Raw genomic sequence first — 18,923 nt, 5'->3', positions numbered from 1 at the left:
AATGTAGTAATAGTAATGATTAAAGGGGTTGTTCACCTTTAAGATAACTATTAGGAGCAGATTTATCAAGGGTCGAATAGGAAATTTGCATTAGAATTTTCACGTTGTTTTTTTTTGGGTAAAAACTCACAAATTCGAATTGGCAATAATCAAAATTTGATTCAAATTCGAAATTTGAGATTTATCAAAATTTTGCCCAGGGAATAATTTGAATTTGACTATTTGCAACCTAAAACCTGCTGAATTCATGTATAAGTCAATGGAAGTGGTCCAGTGACCGATTTGAAGATGTTAATAGCCTTCCTGACATTCGAGTTTTTTTCAGATAAAAAACTTGATTTGAGTTTAGTTTTCTAGTCTGTAAAATTAGTTTGAGTTTGAAATTTTTTCTTAACCTCCCAATCAAATTTCAAGTATACTGTATTTGAATTTATTCGAGTAAAAAAAAAAATTCACATGAATTTGAAATTCGACCTTTGATAAATGGGCCTCCTCCGAGTATGATGGAGAGCGTGATATTCTGAGACAATTTGCAACTGTTATTCTTTTTTTTTTGTTATTTAGCTTTCTACTCAGCAGCTCTCCAGTTTGCCATTTCATCAGTCTGGTTGCTGGGGTCCAAATTACCCTAGCAACCATTCATCAATATGAATAGAATATGAATAGGAGTCCTGAACAGATAAACAATAAATGTGTAGCTTTTTCTTAACCTCCCAATCAAATTTCAAGTATACTGTATTTGAATTTATTTGAGTAAAAAAAAAAATTCACATGAATTTGAAATTCGACCTTTGATAAATGGGCCTCCTCCGAGTATGATGGAGAGCGTGATATTCTGAGACAATTTGCAACTGTTATTCTTTTTTTTTTTGTTATTTAGCTTTCTACTCAGCAGCTCTCCAGTTTGCCATTTCATCAGTCTGGTTGCTGGGGTCCAAATTACCCTAGCAACCATTCATCAATATGAATAGAATATGAATAGGAGTCCTGAACAGATAAACAATAAATGTGTAGCTTTACAGATTGTTTGTTTTTAGATGGGGTCAGTGACCCCCATTTGAAAGTTGGAAAGAGTTAGAAGAGGATGTTAAATTATTCAAAAACTGAAAAGCTATAACATACTAAAAGTTAAAAAGTAAAGGTGAACCACAGTTAGGGGGGTATCAGGTGCGGGTTGCGGTGGATGGCATCATCATCATCATCATGTGGTACATTGTGACGTCACAAGAGGGTCCGGTACCGCCCTAAACAGCTCTTACTATAATCAGAAAAAGTTTATGTTGGTTAGTAAATTATGGTGCCTGTGGGGTGGCACACTTGGAGCACTTGCATAACACCTGAACTGGGAACTGGCACTTATATGGCAGTTTCACCCACTGTATCTTACAGCACTTAATATCCCCCTATTTCAGTCTGTATGTTACCCTCCCATTTAGACTGTAAGCCCTATGGGGCAGGGACCTCAATCATTTTGTCTCCTTGACAATAAGTACTTAATATGGATTGTAGCTATACTTTTTATTTATCTGCATTGTATTTTTATACTTATTTGTACTCATTATTGTAATGACCCCCTGTTTCTTCTACTAATTTATTTTTCTGCTGTACAATGCTTTGCTCTGAAGGAGCACAATACAAATAAAATATACATACACACATACTGGACATGTGCTGCAGTTGCATGCCATCCAACTGGCAAAACATATAGCACCCTGTACTTACCCCCAGTCAAAGTAGATATCGAATAAAGGCAGGGGCGCTGCTATCATGAAGCAAGGAGAGAATCTTGCCTGAGGAGGCAGCACCCCCCCAAGTTACCAGGGGCAGCAAAAATCACTCCTGCCATTCTAGTGCAGAGAATACAATTGCCATGTAGCCCAACCCAGGGGCGTAACTAGAGAGGAAGCAGACCTTGCGGCTGCAGGGGGCCCAGGAGGTATAGGCAAATAATAGGCAATTTCAACATGTATTGGGAAAATAGGGCAATCTCTGGATATGTTGGGGGCCCTAAAATTAATTTGCTGTGGGGCTCAGTAACATCTAGTTACACCACTGGTCCAACCTCAACCCACTCTTAAGCTCCAAAATGTAATTTTATTTATTTATAATTATTCTTGCCACGTAAGGTTTGAAGGAGCAAACTATTATTTGTAATTTGGTATTTTTTGTACAAGTACTATTATCACTATAAGCTCCTAGTGCAGCATGCCATTTATTGGCTGAGCACAAAGCTATATGTGGGACTACTGCAATCATCCTTCTTACAAAGAGAGACACCCAGGCAGGATAGCTTCCAAACAGGGGCGGAACTACCGGGGGAGCAGGGGGTGCGAGCGGGCCAGGGCCTGCACCCCCTCAGGGCCCCCCGGCAGTCCGTGCGCTGCGCATATCCCGGCCAGTTCCGGGTTTACGGAGGGTGGCCCGGCTGCGGGTCCTGCGCCAGGGCCCGCCCCCCTCTAGTTCCGTTTCTGCTTCCGAATGCATTTGTATAAAAGAATATCATTTGATCTTTTGCTATTCTGAGAGCCCTAAAATAATTGTACATTCGGAGGAAATGATCAGAGTATTTATAAGGAGAGCCCACACTAACTCTGCTGCATTATAACCGGCACAAAAGTAAATGCAACACTAACTTCCTTTTAATGAACATATCTGAATACATGAAACAAAAGAAGCCTCCATCTCTTATCTGTGTTGCTTTTCCATTAAGATTGTTATTGCTTGTGTAGTTCCATTACCAGATCACTATTCTGTGTTTGTTCTTTGATGCTGAACATCAAAGCTGCTTCTCTAATTTCTTTTTTGTCTTGGTAGCCTGTGCTATTCATGTTTCATTTGCATGTGCTTTTTCAATTAGTTTAAAAAATGTAAATGTTGATTTTGTCAAGAATCAGCCCTTTATTCCCCAGCAGTTTATAAACTGCCACTCCTCAAGCCATAGCTGATTAATACAGCATAGGCTATGATAAAAGAGCTTCATCAAGTAGCTGCATGGTGTATATCTATAAGTCTATGGAGAATGCCGCAGCCTAGTCAATCAATAAGACATCCTACAGGGAATACTCAATTTATAATAATATACTGATCTATACCATCACACAGTAATGCCTGCTAATGTGAAAGATATGAACTAAGGAAAGCATTTGCATTTAAAAGAAAGTTTATGTTTGCAGATGATATTTTGGGGTTCAGGTTGAATGCCTTTAGTTGTATTTAAAGGGCACCTGTCACCTTAAATAGCTTCTCACACCTGATGTTAAGCCTAATAGAGTCCGCACTCCGATTGGGGGATACACTGCACTAGGAATAAACAGTATTATTTTGAAACTGCAAATAGTTTGAAATAATAGATACTGTGGTGCATGGTTCACTTCCAGCCAGAGTATTATCTGCAAGGAGATTTTATTTTTTTTCCCCCAAATCGCTTGATGGTCAGATTTTCGAGCTAATTACAGAGCAGACCACAGAAATTCAAAATAGGATAGGGACCTCTGCCATTGACTTATACACAACCCCAGCAAGTCAGACTTTTTGCTGCATTGGGCTATAATAAATCTAAAAAAATTTAGTTTTTAAAAAATAACCTGAAAACTTTTAGTTTTGCCCCAAAAAGCTTGACCAGAGTTTTGTAAATAACCCCCTGGAAGTGTTATGTGAATGATGTATAGGTGCTGAGGGATATGTCAGTGCTATATAAATAAAGGATAGTAATAATAACAGAATGGCTAATACAGGTAGGTAAATTGTAAAACCCGTATTTTAATGTGCCTGTTGTTGTTGAAGTGGATCATTTGCTTCCCGGCATGCAAATCTGTTGTTTGATATGATAGATTACTTTTCCACTTTGTTCATTAGTGCTTCCAAGCAACGATGATAAGAGCCTATTATTATTTCAGCATTCAGCATCAGCTCGTCAAAAGCAATAAACAAACAATGTTATAGCAAAGTGATTCAAATAAATGCTGATTGAATGCACAGTAGATGAAAGATGAAACCCATTCTGTTATTTCAGATTTTTCAAAAATTAGGAATTTTTAAAAGTGATTTTAAGATTATAGATGAATTGAACATTGCATATAGGGTAATTTCACTTTCTAATGATGTAGAGATAGCAAGCACTTTTAATGACCCCAATCAGATAATATAAGGGACAATATATCCCCTTTTTAACAGAAGATCAAAGCTTTGCCGAGTAAAGCTTTTGTCTATTGTTTTATGACCATGAAAAATCTATGGCTTTTGTTATTTCGTGAATTTAACAGGGAAAACTGAAGCTACCCCATGTTTAGGGTTCAAGCACGCAGGCAGATTAGGGGAGATTTAGTCGACTAATCGCCTCTTGCCTCACAAGGAAACTTCGGGAGACTTCGGAAATCGAAGCGCCGTGAGTGCATTGGCGCTGGCGTTTTTCCATTATAGCAGGCGGAAGGCAGGGGGAAGACAGTTCGGGGAGATTGTCGCCCCGCAGAAGATTAGTCGCCAGGCAACTAAATCTCCCCGAATCTGCTCATGTGCTAGCTCCCTTAGAGGTAAATAATTAGTACCGGTATACAGACAATTGCTCTGCATAGTGGACTGCTTACAAAACAGGCACAAAAAAGTATGAAAAAGAAATACATATTTTCCTTATTAAAATAAGTAAAAGTACGCTCAGCACAAGCCCTATCCATTGAGCTTATCTTGGACATGGGGGTATACTGCCCTTTTAATTGCAGTATAGAATATCCCGGAAGTATCTGAAGTATCTGTGAAGTGCCTGTATATTCACCATCTGTGAAGTATCATCAAATGTGTATTTGTAATGTGTTTATGAGAAATGGCAGATTTTCTGCATAGCAGAGGTGCTAAGAGCTATCACTTTTGATGCTCAGTTAGCTCATTTGATTGCTGACTCAGAAAGGGTGAGCTTGGACTCTTTCTTCACTTGTGAATTTAATGTCCATTTTCTGCCAGACAGACCTAGAAAAGCTCAGTAACATGGTAGGTCTGTTAATAACATTATAATAAGCAAGTTTTCATGATTAATTTAAGTCACTGGGCAGCTTCTCTCATTGTGTTTTTAATGGCTAAGACTGCTGTAAAGTTCCTTGTGCGCATAAGCAAATACAGTTTTAAAAAATGTGTTTTATTAAATAAACAACTGTATGTGTCACTATATTAATTTTTTCATTTATTTTTCTAGGTTCATACTTTTGATCTGATGGGGGACTTAGAATCGAGGAGGTCAACTCTTGTCTCCAGATTGCCAATATTCAGACGCAGTATTGGCCGAAGGCAAGATTCCCTTCCTTCTTCACCATCATCTGGCAATACTGTTGGACTGCACAGCTCCTCTCCTTCCTCAACTAATTCTAGCTCGGGCAGTACTGGAAAGCGCAGAAGTATATTTCGCACTACATCTTTAAGCTTCCATCAAAAAAAGGAGAATGATCAAAAAATTGATGCTGTCAGCCAAAATGTCAATATTTCAAATGGGTCTCAGACATCTCACACCTGCTTGCCAAAGCTGGACATGGAAGAACAAGTTAAGAACAAGGGCAAGAGTTCCATTTGTGTATATGGCTCACGCAGAAAAAAGATTACAAGGTCAGTTACTGAGGACTTTGAGAAAAAGAAAGACCATTCGGGTAATAGGAACGTATTTACGAACTGTTTAGGAAAAAATGAAAGCGATGACTCAGGATTTATAGAAGAACAAAGCAAGCGTTCTGTTAAACATTCCACAAGGAAGCTCCTTCCTAGGTCACTGTCATCACACTACCGGTTTTCTAGAGCTGTGTCTCAGTGTCAGTCACCACCACTGACCCAAAACTCTGGATGTTCCACAGAACATCAGCATCCTACAGACACTGAATCCCCATCTGCGAAGCCATTGTTACCCTGTGCTGCTGAAATAACTGAGAACACAGAAGGTTCATTGCACTCACCTCTTATCTCCACAGATCATACAACTGCTCCACATACTCCTTCAGATTTCACTTTTATGGATGATTCTGCCTCCGAAGCTGATTCTTTGCCAAACAGTGGACAGCAACAATCTCACAACCAGCATATTTGTCATGCTAATTCTACCTCACTAATCTTTCCTAGTCCAGCCATGATAACTGAACGCATCAAAGAAACAGATTTTTTAGAAAACGGCTCTCATGTTGATGGTGTAAGTCTTACAAAGTTCAAGGATGAGACAAGTATGGAGAGACTGAGTTCAAAACCTTCTGTAACAAGCCCCAATATGTATCAACCAAAAGTATTATTGCCAATTTCTGAGCTTAGTACAAATGAATTCAAGGCCAATGGAACTAATACTGCAGGATGCCGTATAGGCACTTCGGTGTTTCAAAATGGTGGTCAGTCACTCTCCACTGAAAATTTTCCAAAGAAATATGAGCCAGCAGCAGAGGTACATGAAATGATAACTACAAGATTGAAAACTCATCGTTCTGTATCAGAATCAAAAAGTATTTCATCTGCCGAGACTCCATCTGCTTTAGGGCAGCATAATCATGCTAGAGGTACCTTATTTATCCTTTCTTTTGACTTTTTCATGAACTGCTACTTTGTAATTTTAGAAACACACAGATATGTATGGGAAATAATGTTCCTCTTTATTGGAAACTGTAAAGATATTACAAGTCACTGAAAATGTTCTTCAGATACAAAAAGCACAAGACTGCAGGCCTTAACTACAGTTTGTGGATCTCTTTGAGTACCCTCCATATACTGTATATAAGTTGTGGTTCAGTGAATCATTCAACACATGATGTCTAAAGACTTTCTCACATATGTAATAAAAAAGCAGTAACCTATAGCAACCTATAACATGTTTGCTTTTAAACAGGTGACCAGAAAATTCTAGCTGGTGATTGGTTGATATAGATTACAGCACCTGCCAAACTAAATGCCTTTTATTACATAACGACTTTAAACTAAACACATATTAAGTGAGTTACTTATCAAAGGTTGAATTTGTGAGTTTTTTTTCTACCTTGAATAAACTCTCAACTCGAATGTTTGCTTATTTATGAAAAAAACTGAAATGTAAAAAACTGAAATGTAAAAAACTGAAATGTAAAAAACTTGAATAAATGTAGTTGGGGGAAAAAACTTGATTATTCGAATGTTCGAGAAAAAAAACTCAAATAGCTCGAATTTATCATGTTTTTGAGAGCAAACAACCAAAAAACCCCCAAAAATCATGAAACCTACAAACATCTTCAAATGGTTCAATGGACATCTGCCATTGATTTCTACATGACCTTGACAGGTTTTAGCTGGAGTATTTTTGGGATTCAAGTTATTTACATCTTCGGGGCATAATAAATCTAGAAAAATTAAATTTTTTTAACCCTAAAAGTTTGAGTTTTTACTGAAACTACCCTTGAAAAACTAGATTTGTGTAGGCACCATAACACATATTAAGGGAGTTACTTATTAAAGGTTGAGTTTGTGAGGTTTTTTCTATCTTGAATAAATCACAACTCAAATGTTTGCTTATTTTTGTAAATGTAAAAAACTCGAATCAATGCAGTTGGGGGAAAAACTCGAATACTCTAATGTTCGAGTTATCGGCAAAAAAAACTTGAATAGATTGCAATTTATCAAATTTTCGAGAGCAAACAACCAAAAACCCCAAAAACCATGAAGGCTACAAACATCTTCAAATGGATTAAGGGACTGCCATTGACTTCTACATGACCTTGACAGATTTTAGCTGGAGTGTTTTTGGATTCAAGCTATTTGCAGCTTCGGGCATAATACATCTCGAAAAATTCAAGTTTTTTAACCCAAAAGTTTGAGTTTTTACTGAAACTACCCTTAAAAACTAGATTTGTGTAGGCACAATATTTTTAGCACTTGCAACCTGCCCTATGCTTAGTGCCATTAGTCACGTCGAAGAGAAGTGCAGAGACCTGCTCCACTCCTGTGAAAACAGCACTGCCTGCATTCAACAGTACTATATTTAACTAGCTTGCCCATATGATTCTTTTTTTAGCAGAACTAATGAAATATCTGACAAAACTATAAAATCCATTATGGACTCCAAAACCGTTGGTGTTTTAGGTAGATTGAATATATCACTGCTTATTAACTGTGACCAAATTATATTGTGGGGCGTGTCCTAAAACATTGGGAGATATGTTATTTGCTGTCTTTGAAAGTTCTGAAATTAGCGCAGTGTTGGAGTAGGACATTAGGGGCCTACTGGAGAACCTGACATAAAGGGCCCTTAAATGTTCTCATCTTGCTGAGAAACACACTGATGTCTCCAAGTTTAAGAAATTAATAGTTCAAGTGTAACAATATTAATACTGTTTTTTTTTTTTTAAAACAATTTGCCCACTAGATGCCAGTTCATTTAAGTCTCTAGGAAATATTTAATACATAGAGATATTACAGCAACCAGATTGACAGCTTCCAATAAGACACATATAGGAAATAATGAAATCTTATCACCTGAGATTTTTAGCACAATTTTGGTTCAAGTTTTTTGGTTGATTTCATATATGGGAATATATGGTACTTTGGGGTGCTTCTAAATGGCCTTATGATCCTATTGGATGGTATTTAGTCTGGGCAAAGGATTTAATCTGCCAACAGCCCTAGATGTGCACTTCCAGTAAATAAATGGTATTTAAACATCCTTTTTGTTGTTTTTTAAGGTTATGTATTTGTTTTCATATCTTTGTGTGCTCTCTTTTGCTTTTAGTTAACTATGCCAATAACTTCAGCCCATATCGAGATTGGAGGTCATTTGAAAGGCGATTGAGATCATCTTCTGAGGGCACTGCAGGAAGCAGTCGAATGACTTTTAGACCTAAGGATGGAAACACAGAAGACTCTAATAGTTTAAGGAAGCAGAGAACAATTTCAACATCTTCCAAAATGAATAGTATGGTAAGAGTTTCTCTCCAAAGAATGTTTTACTGTCTTCTATAAAGCTATACTGTATATCAATATTTATGTATCAATTATATAGTGAATAAAGTACCCCCTCTTGTAAATTATAAGGATATTATAAGTTACCAAGGAGTTTCATGGCCATATAAAATCACGAGGCCGAAGGCCGAGTGTTTTTATACAGGTCATGGAACTCCGCGGTAACTTCTAACATCCTCATAATTTGCAACTGGGGGTACTTTATTTATTATAATACACAAATTTCAGTGAGTCATGTGACAGAAATTACATCAGAACTCACCGTTTATAACTGATGACATCAGAACTCACCATTTATAAGGATATAATTTACAAGATATTCATAGCTTTTGTGTATTATATGTATATACACAAATTATTTTCCAAAACAAACATGAACACTGTAATCACTCCAGTTTATTGGAACTGCACATGGTCCCCCACATCAACACGTTATGGTTTTACTTGAACTGTATTCCAGATCAGGTTTCATGCACTGTGTATATATATATATATATATATATATATATATATATATATATATATATATATATATATATATATATATATTCTGGAGTTCAGCTCCATTGTTACAAAATACAAGAAAGGTTTGATACCGCACATGTAATGATTTTATAATATCTATGCCCTTTTAAGAATCAAATTCAATGAAGTCAACAAAAAACAGATGCTTTGTCCGTGTAGTGACTGCTGTCATGGTATCAAATATTAAGAAACCTGTGTTCTGTTATTTACCATTACTACTTGTATTTGCAGGTTACTCAAAAATTATTCTGTTTAAAGATGTGTTTCTGTATTAAAATAATCTCTAGTGATGTCATAGACTGTTTAGTATTTTATTTTTTATGTCATGAGATGAGGGACATATATAAATATACAATTTTTTGGGCATCCAATAGAATTAAAGGGTGCCCTTGTGAAGGCCAGATACTTTAATAGGTTTGGGGACAAGGATTGACATTGGCATATTTTTAACACGGGAGACAAAAAACCCATAGCAACCAATCCGATATTTGCTCTTTTTTTTCTAACTTGTAGGTGACTGTTGAAAACTAATTGCTGATTGGTTGCTGTGGGCAACATCACTGGTGATGTTTTTCGACAATGATTTATAAAGCATGATAAATAGTCCCCTTAATAAGGAATTCAGAAATTAGAGTAAAGACTTCTGCCCTTCTTACAAATGAATAGAGCCAAAGTCAGTACTGAGCCCAATGTTTATGTAGTGGTAGGGGAAATGGATGTCTTCTACCATTGATAGCCTCAAAACAAGTTGGGGATAGGCACCCCAGCACATATCTACAAATAACCTAGTGTACCACTACATGTTAGCCAGTTGAAGGATATGAACCAAGTGCTTTAATTCCTCTTTTTGGGGTTATCTAGAAGATCCTAACTTTTTCCCCACCCATCTTTCACATTAAAGCTTATTTTACAGAACACCCCAACTTTTTCCCCTCCCCTGACTTTCTCATTTGGGTACACACATTTAAGCTTATTCCACACACTCTTTAAGGTTGCTATATCATTCTGCGATGACTTTCAGAAATTCAAAGGGGTTTTGCGCAGTTTATACTATCAGAACTTCCCATCTCTTTCCTTTCTAAACTGAATATAGGCATTTGTCCCAGCATCCTCTGGTACTTCTGTTGCTATGGTTACGCCAGTGGTTTCCACACTTGTTCAGCATAATACAAAAGGTAATCTTAAAAAATAGTTAGAGCATGAAAGTGCCTTTATTACGCTATCCACTAAATTATTAATGGTTTGCTTAGCAGCCTATTAAACATACTCGTGTTAATTAGCTTACTTAATCTACTAAGATAAATAAAACCAGAGCAGAAGTTGAAAGTATTGCATCTAGGAAGAGCATGAAAAGGTTAGATGAAGGTGAGTATGAGAGATTGTACCAATAAAGAAAAGATCCCCTTGTGTAAAATTAGTCAACCTCTGCCCTGACATTTATCATGTGGAAAGAAAACTGGCTAAAGAGAAAATTCTCCTCTGTATTTCCTCTGTTATTCCAAAACATCTAGTAAACAGTAAGGCTTTTATATTTTTTTTAACTTAGACTAGAATACAGATATAATGGTGCATATATGGTGTTGCTACCACATTAAACAGCTGAGTAGCAACTGAGGCCAAAATGCTCTAGTCTCGTCTATTTTCAGGGAATTCCACTAGTAGGGGATTCATATACAATCAAATTGAGCACTGTGATACACTTGATTCCAAAAATCAGCCTCAGTTAAGTAAATTGATTAAAAAGTGGATAAGAACAAATATACTATAAAACTTGTCGCAACCACTTTGTTATTAAGAGTATCAAATAAAGAAACTAATAATTATATAAGAATCATTTTGGGCAAAAAAAAAAAATTCTGTTCCACTTATTTTTTTTAGCAACCAATCTGAAGTTTTATACCTCTAGTGCAGGTAGACTAATGCAACAAACATCTAATCGGCTGATATTGCTTATGTGAAGAAGAGAAACTCTTTACTGTTGCTATTTTTACTCATACTATACTAAAGTAATGCCGGGTATACTATATATTATTGTGTAAAAATGCAGAAGTGAAATAGCAATGCATTTGTTCAAAATACAATTACTTGCTGTCAACACAAAGGATTAAGACTGCCAACACCTGCAATCAGAACCTGCAAAACTTCATCTATGTTCCATTTAAAGGACAAGGAAAGCCCAAAGACAATAAGAAGTGCATGAGAAGGCTCACCTCAATACATGCTAATAGTGCTGTAAATCCACGGAAGTATGCATTCATTTAGAAGATCTGCAGCCGTTGATTTCTTTAAAGCATTAAGTATAGAAATAGCGAAACCCAAAAATAAATCGCTCTGCTTCCAAGACCAAGACTACCTCACATGTGCAATTGATAGGCTTCAGATTCGGCGCATGTGCACACAAGGTATTTTACGCAAGCGTGCTTTCTTACATGGGAGCAGTTTTTCTCACCTGAACCAGCACAGCGACACGCAACTGAATGGGTGGGGAAATATCACACATCACATCACAGATCGTTGGGAAGGATGAATATGGTGACGAATTCCTGTTTAAATTGTGAACGTGATTGGTTACAAAAGGGGAAAAATACAGTGCTTAATTATTCCATTTAAAAAAGGTATTTTGACAATCAAAGTTTGTGATCTGGGAGAGCAGGGGGTGGCTATTTAAACTATGCAGGAAGTATAAAATGGTTTTCCTTGTCCTTTAAGTTGTGCACTCAACAAATTGCATTTTAATCTGCTTTATCAGAACATACATGGTCTGATATTGGCTGCTGAGTTGTCAGATCCTTAAAAAAAATGTCAGTGCTTTTAAAATTATTTATAAAAACTATTGTCATCGAAAGGAGCATTTGCTTAACTCCTGGGTGTTACTTTTTAAACAATGTTGCAAAAGTCTTAGTTCCTCAGCAAAGACAGGTCTGTTAATCAGCTGCCTTGTCTTACATTGTATCAACAGTCTGAACCACGAGGGTAGAGAATAGAAAGGGACAATTACTGCTTTCTAGAGCAACACATATACAAATAGCATAAAAACCATAGAAAATGTGTAATAAATGTGTATTGCAAAGAATTATGTTTTCTTTTATTAGGCAAAATTTTATTTTTTGGGGTGCTATTCCCTTTAATAAATTTATGGGTCAAAATGACAAATGTGTTTAAGATTTGGTTATATATTGATCAGACTTGCTGTAAAATACTATTGTATGAGCACTCTCCAGATATGTCTGCATGGTCTCCTTGTGATCTACTGTATTTGTTCTCTTTTACCACTCGGGTGGCAAAAAGAATCCAAAATGATCTTCCAGCTTATGGCCAAATTAATTTCAGTGCCAGTACCTCGAACTGCCTTCATCATTGGAAATATTGACACTGCACCCACTTTAATCACCATTTCAAAATTTTAGAAAGTTTTAACTTTATTTTTCTGTAACTAATTTAACTAGCAAATAACTATTTATACTTATATAATCTAGGCTACTGATTTTTCTCATTTTGTTAATGTTATGGCTAGTTAGTAAATAACCCCAGAAAACGTAATGTTAAAGGGATTTTGTCATGGTAAAATGTTTTTTTTTTTTTTTTAAAAAAAATGCATCAGCAGAATCATCTCTACCAGAATCCTGCATTGAAATCCATTTTTTCAAAAGTGCAAAAATTTTTTATATTTAATTTTGAAATCTCACATGGGGCTAGACATGTTTTAAGTTTCCAGGTGCCCCCAGCCATGTGACCTGTGCTCTGATAAACTCTTTATTGCTGCTCTGCAAGTTGGTGTGAGATCACTCCCTTCCTTTCCCCCCAGCAGCCCATCTGCAGAACATTGGAAATGTAACCAGATAACAGCTCCCTCAAACACTGCATTGACTGAATCGTAATAATCAAAGTCCGGCTAACCCAAGTCACGACTCAGTTACAGAGAGTAGGAGAACAATAGCTTATCTAAAAGCAGTTCTATTGTGAAGTGCTGGCTCTTTCTGAAAGCACAGAGACCTGAGATGGTTGCCTACACACCAATATTACAACTAAAAAATGCATTTATTGGTTCAAGGATAACATTTGAAATTGTAGAATTAATTACTTGCAGTGTAATTTAAAAAAACTATACAATAAAAATCATGACAGAATCTCTTTAAGACTCGCCTACCAGGCCTTAAAGGTTCAAATCTTTTAATAGGTTATCTTCATTCTTGATAATTGCTGTTAATGTCTATTCATTATAAAACAGACATGTTTGATCAGTAAACAATCAACATTTGGAAGATCTGCTTTTCTAAATGGCTATAGGGACAACATCACATTTGCTTTTGTCTGGTATATTAAACAAAACAAATGTCATTCTCTCTTCATCCTAACAGTGAATCTTTATCTATATATTTTATTTTGTTTCAGTACAATATTTAGTAGCAGTAGTACATAATCCTATTCTTTCCATTAGTTCTACCATACATTGCTTCTGTCTCTGATGTCACAGATGCATGATTAGTATTTTATCTTAAAACTGTGACATCACCCCTGGCCGATATTTATAGAGGTAATACAGTGATGTCCAGCTTGCAGCCCTACAGCATCACATTCAAGATCTGCAGATGCTTATCACCATCAGCTGAAATAACTGCAATTTTCTAGTTTTCTAGGAATTCTTGTGCTGTTCCTCATTGAAGACAAAGTAACTCATATACAGTTAAAACGTACAATGGCTGCAACAATCATCATATAATTACATAATTTTAAATGTCATTCCATATAGTGTTGAGTCTACTTGTGCTCAGCATGCGTGATGAAATTTCAGCTGCATCTGCCTTGTTGAATATGGCACAATGTGCAAGACACTAGCAGAGGGCTCATTTACATCCACAAGTGCAGTTGTGGTCCCCACAATTTCCCTGCAGTTATTTGCATGTTAAACCACTTCATTAAAGGAAGTTTCATCAAAATGCACTTCTGCATAGTTGCACATGGCACCACTCAGCTCTTCCTGACTCCCATGACAATTGAGAGCTGCTGAACATATTGACACAGGGGAACCCTGGAGCTTCTGCAACCACCAGCACAGGTGCCCCTAAATAATCAGGAACAGAAGTTACTTGCATGTTGTTTTGATTTACGACAAAAATGCACAGTAATTTTGGCAAATCAAACAATTGTGCCAGGCTCAGAGCAATAGCATAAGTATGATGCCCCTATTGTTATCACAGTGACACTGGAATTCTGGGGAAAAAAACATGGCAATTGTGAGAAAAAAACATGGCAATTACACTTAAAATTGTACTTTGTTCACTCTATATTGGCATGTTGCAAGGACAGGGTTCCATTGAACTAACTGCCTGCCACACAATGAAAATTTTAGGGAACAGAACAGGTTTCGCCTATGTGCGTCTTTTATCCTGCTGTTCATGAATACAGCGGTGCTAAAAGGAGGCACCCTGTATTCATCAAGGTATAATAGCTCCTTCTGTTTCAAAGAGCTGCATCCATGGGCACAGTACGTATGGTGTTGTGTGCCTTTTTTTGACTTTGCACTTTGTTTACTCTACTTTGGCATGTAAATGAGCCTTTAGGGCTCATTTACAAAATCACCTTCCACAAGTGGTAGTTCACTAAGGGACACAAAATCATTCAATGGGCACTGGGATCTGTGTTCAGTACACTGAATTCAGGCACAGCGCTTTGGGCACAACACAGCTCTGTACTTCTAAAGTGCCATAGGCATGTTGTAAGGACAGGGTTCCATTTAACTAACTGCCTGCCACACAATGAAACATTTTAGGGAACCGGACAGGGTTCGCCTATGTGCATCTTTCATCCTGCTGTTTATGAATACAGTGGTGCTAAAAGGAGGCACCCTGTATTCATCAAGGTGTCACAGCTCCTTGTGTTTCAAAGAGCTGCATCTGTGGGCACAGTCCATATGGTGATGTGTGCCTTTTTTTGACTTTGCACCATTTTCTGCAGTTTGCAAATGACTCCTACAGTGTATTCTTGGCAAGCATGGCCTTCAGTTTAAACCTGCCTTGGTCAGGCAGTAATGGAGGGTTCCTTTGCATTTTGCACTGACAGGTCCTGCACATCACCAAAACTGTTACTTGTGCCAGTTATGTGCATGTTTTGCAATCAGGTGCAAGTTGCATCCATTTTTTGGTGCAAGCACAATTACACGGGAATTCAGTGTAATAACACACTGTCTGTACTAGATTCTTCCACTTTTCATGCATTTTTCAAGACTTGACATGGCCTTACTCGATACTTGGTATCACCTTACTGGACTGAACATCTCTTCGTACTTCAAGGAAACCTATGAAATGTTAAGCTATGAAAACTTGAGTTGGACATGAAAGAGAATAGAAATAAATAAGGAAACACATACTATATGAACAGATAATTCTGCATTTCTCAGCACCTTAGCTTCTGTTCTAAAAGAATAGTTATCATATTGAAATAAATCAAATTTACCTTTGGTAAGTTGGTCAGAAAGATCATAGGGATTTATTGAAATGTGCAATGGGTTGTGTGTGCTTGTGATCATCCCCCATCTACTGTGCTGTTCATTTGCACACACTTATGATACTTGAACGGCAGGTAAAAAAAATGCTTCTAGATGGCAAAACTATGCAGAAAGGAGAGATGAACTACATGTCACTCACCTAAAGGTTCAGTGCTACACCATACAATTTACCTGGAGCGGCATTCTCATCTCCTCTGTCGTTGCTGCTTTGACAATATTTTTTTCTGATTATAGAGGGGAATGCAAGCTCAGCGCAGTTCAGCGTAGTTCATCGATATGCATATGTTATATTTATATACCTAAGACAATGTGGTTAGAACTGTAGTCTGTAAATTCCTAGATGTGATTAGCAGCTTCCCCCCCAAACTCAGATTTTTATATTTTTTTTTATTTAACATATGAATCTAAATAGCAAAAAAGGTTTTCTATAAAAATGGACGTTTCAAAATTGTATCATAACACAACCAAAATATATAGGTTCTTCTTTTCTAAAGGGATACTGTTAGTTTTCCTGTTGTAGGAAACTTTTAGGAAATATAAGTATAGCACCTATGTTTTTTAGTATTTGTTGTATGCAATACCAAGGTAGCACATGGCATTGGGGATGTCAGATGTGCAAGGCCTTCCTTCCAAAATGATCTCTCTCAGGAGGTGCACAACAATTTGGCATGCCAAGTGTGGGCCCTCTGCTTTGCACTGTTTTTTATTGAGGCGTGGACACTATTTTTTGTTATGTAATGTGCCTCAATACATTTTTTTGTGCAGTAGATTAATTGATCTGTACATCCCTTCACATTATAGGGAAATGTTTGCCACTGCTGCAGTGGCAGAACTTTTATTATAGATGTAAAACAGAACACTATGCTCTCTGTATTAAATCTACAAGAAGATGTCACTTCCAGAGCACAGAAGCCAACACAGCTGGCACACTCAACCAGGGGCTGGTGCTTTGAACTGAAAATATGCCTGTCAGCGACTCCACTTTATTAACAATGGGTACATTTTCCAGAGTTCGGTGGCCCTTCTAGCCAATGAGCAATTAGTTTTAATCATCTGCAGCAGAAAGAATACCGAAAGCAAATCTCTCATTGTCGCTATGAGTGACTGAACAGATGTAAAGTTGTCCAGCATTAAATTGTTAATGTTTATTAAGTGATATATAGGGGCCCATTTACTAAGAATCGAAGTGAATTCAGAGGGAATTTTCGAATTCAAAAACTTCGAATTTCGAAGTAATTTTTGGGTACATTGACCATCGAATAGGCCAAAATTCGATTCGAATTTAAAAAACTATTCGACCATTCGAAAATCGAAGTATTGTCTCTTTAAAAAACTTCGACTTCAAAACTTCGCCACCTTAAACCTGCCAAATTGCTATGTTAGCCTATGGGGACCTCCTAGAACCTATAGCCAGTATTTAGCTAAGTTTTTAGAAGTCAAACGGTTCTTTCTGAAAATCGAAAACGGCTAAATTCACTCAAAAAAAACTTTGACTATCGAATTTCTACAGTTCGATGTCGAATTTTCGAAGTTTTACCACTTCGAAATTCGACCCTTAGTAAATGTGCCCCTTAGCGTAAAAACCTGAAAAACTCGAATGCAAAACTATGCTATCTAAAAGATGTCGAGCTCATGTAGAAATCAATAGGAGGTGTTGTTAGGAGACTGTAAAATATTTAGTTACTTCAAGGTATTAGAGCTTTTCAACTTTTTTTTTGCCTGTAAATGCACAAAATGCACAAAATTCGGAGTAAACAATGATTTCAAAGTGTTTGTATTATTTGGATTCGCTCTGTGTTTTTATTCATTCATGCTTTTTATATTCAGATCCAGGGTCGTAACTAAAGAGGAAGCAGCCCATGCGGCTGCAGGGGGGCCCAGGAGGTATATGGGCCCCACAAGGTCTTACTTTATATTCAATTTCAATAAATATTGGTAAAACAGATCAACCTCTAGACATTTTGGGGGCCTGAAAATTAATTTGCTCTGGGGCCCAGTAATATCTAGTTTCACCACTGTTGAGAACTTTTAATAGATAAGTAGACATTCATGGTTTTTTAAACTGTGAGTTTAGTTAAGGTTGAAAAAACCTTAACTTTAATTACACAAATTTGAATATTGTCAGTCAGTTCAGATGCACACTGCATTCAGTGCACCTATGTGATATCCAGTGATTTCAGCACTGTCACCGTTGTGTGGACAGGATGCAAATTGGATGGTTACCTGTATCATTTCTGCATTATTTTATTCTATTGATTGATTGTCCCTGGCTGTTGTAAGTTTTTTTTGTAATCTTACAGCAGCCATGGACAATCAATCAATAGAATAAAATAATGCAGAAATGATACAGGTAACTCTCTTTCTGTGATGGTTAAAAATTGTCAGTGTTATTTTAAAATAACGCATTAGAATACAGTGATGTATAAATATACATGTATAAATATATATATTTTACTTTTAAAGTGGCCATGCACATCCAGAAATGCTGAATACCTTCCCAATCAATATCTCATAAGGACTCATTAGATATCAATTGTTTTGGGTGCTCTGGAATCGTTATTGTAGTATTACATTCCCCTTCTACAACCAGTCATTGATCAAGTCAAATTGAAGCTAGTTAAGCATCATTGTTTAGATTTTACATGCAATAGTGTGTGCAGAGCAGCAGTACTAGATGCTGATGCACAAACTACCACAAGATGTCAGCAAACCCTAACAATCTCAGGTCTCATAAGTCAATACATTTCTTTAAATGTTAAGTGTACGCTGTGAATATGAGCGCCTAAAAATATCATATTATGCTATTGTTTTGTTTAGGCAACTGTCTTTGACCATAATATATCTTGCCCCTATAAATTCTATCTTGGTGCAAAGGCAAAGTAAAATATGAGTGCATGGCAGTGTTTACATTATATTGCAAAGTCAATTTTTTTCCAAAATAGCTCCATATTATAAT

At 36.8% G+C, this 18,923-nt stretch overlaps 1 protein-coding gene across 4 annotated transcripts in view; it reads left to right on the top strand.

Annotated features, from left to right (window-relative positions):
- ccser1.L (coiled-coil serine rich protein 1 L homeolog) overlaps window positions 1–18,923 on the top strand; it is a 460,655-nt gene that overhangs the window by 89,069 nt on the left and 352,663 nt on the right. For all 4 annotated transcript variants that reach the window (XR_001934832.2, XM_041590814.1, XM_041590811.1 and 1 more), the window contains exons 2-3: window positions 5,183–6,512; window positions 8,708–8,895. Coding sequence is in view for 3 of the 4 variants with exons in the window: in XM_041590814.1 (XP_041446748.1) it covers window positions 5,201–6,512; window positions 8,708–8,895 (1,500 nt within the window). In the remaining variant the exon portion in view is untranslated. The remainder of the gene's footprint in view (window positions 1–5,182; window positions 6,513–8,707; window positions 8,896–18,923) is intronic.

This window comes from Xenopus laevis, chromosome 1L (genome assembly GCF_017654675.1).
Source record: "Xenopus laevis strain J_2021 chromosome 1L, Xenopus_laevis_v10.1, whole genome shotgun sequence".
In the NCBI taxonomy this organism is placed as follows: Eukaryota; Metazoa; Chordata; class Amphibia; order Anura; family Pipidae; genus Xenopus; species Xenopus laevis.
The sequence above is the reverse complement of the archived record's forward strand: the minus strand, read 5'-3'. Positions and strand labels throughout refer to the sequence as shown.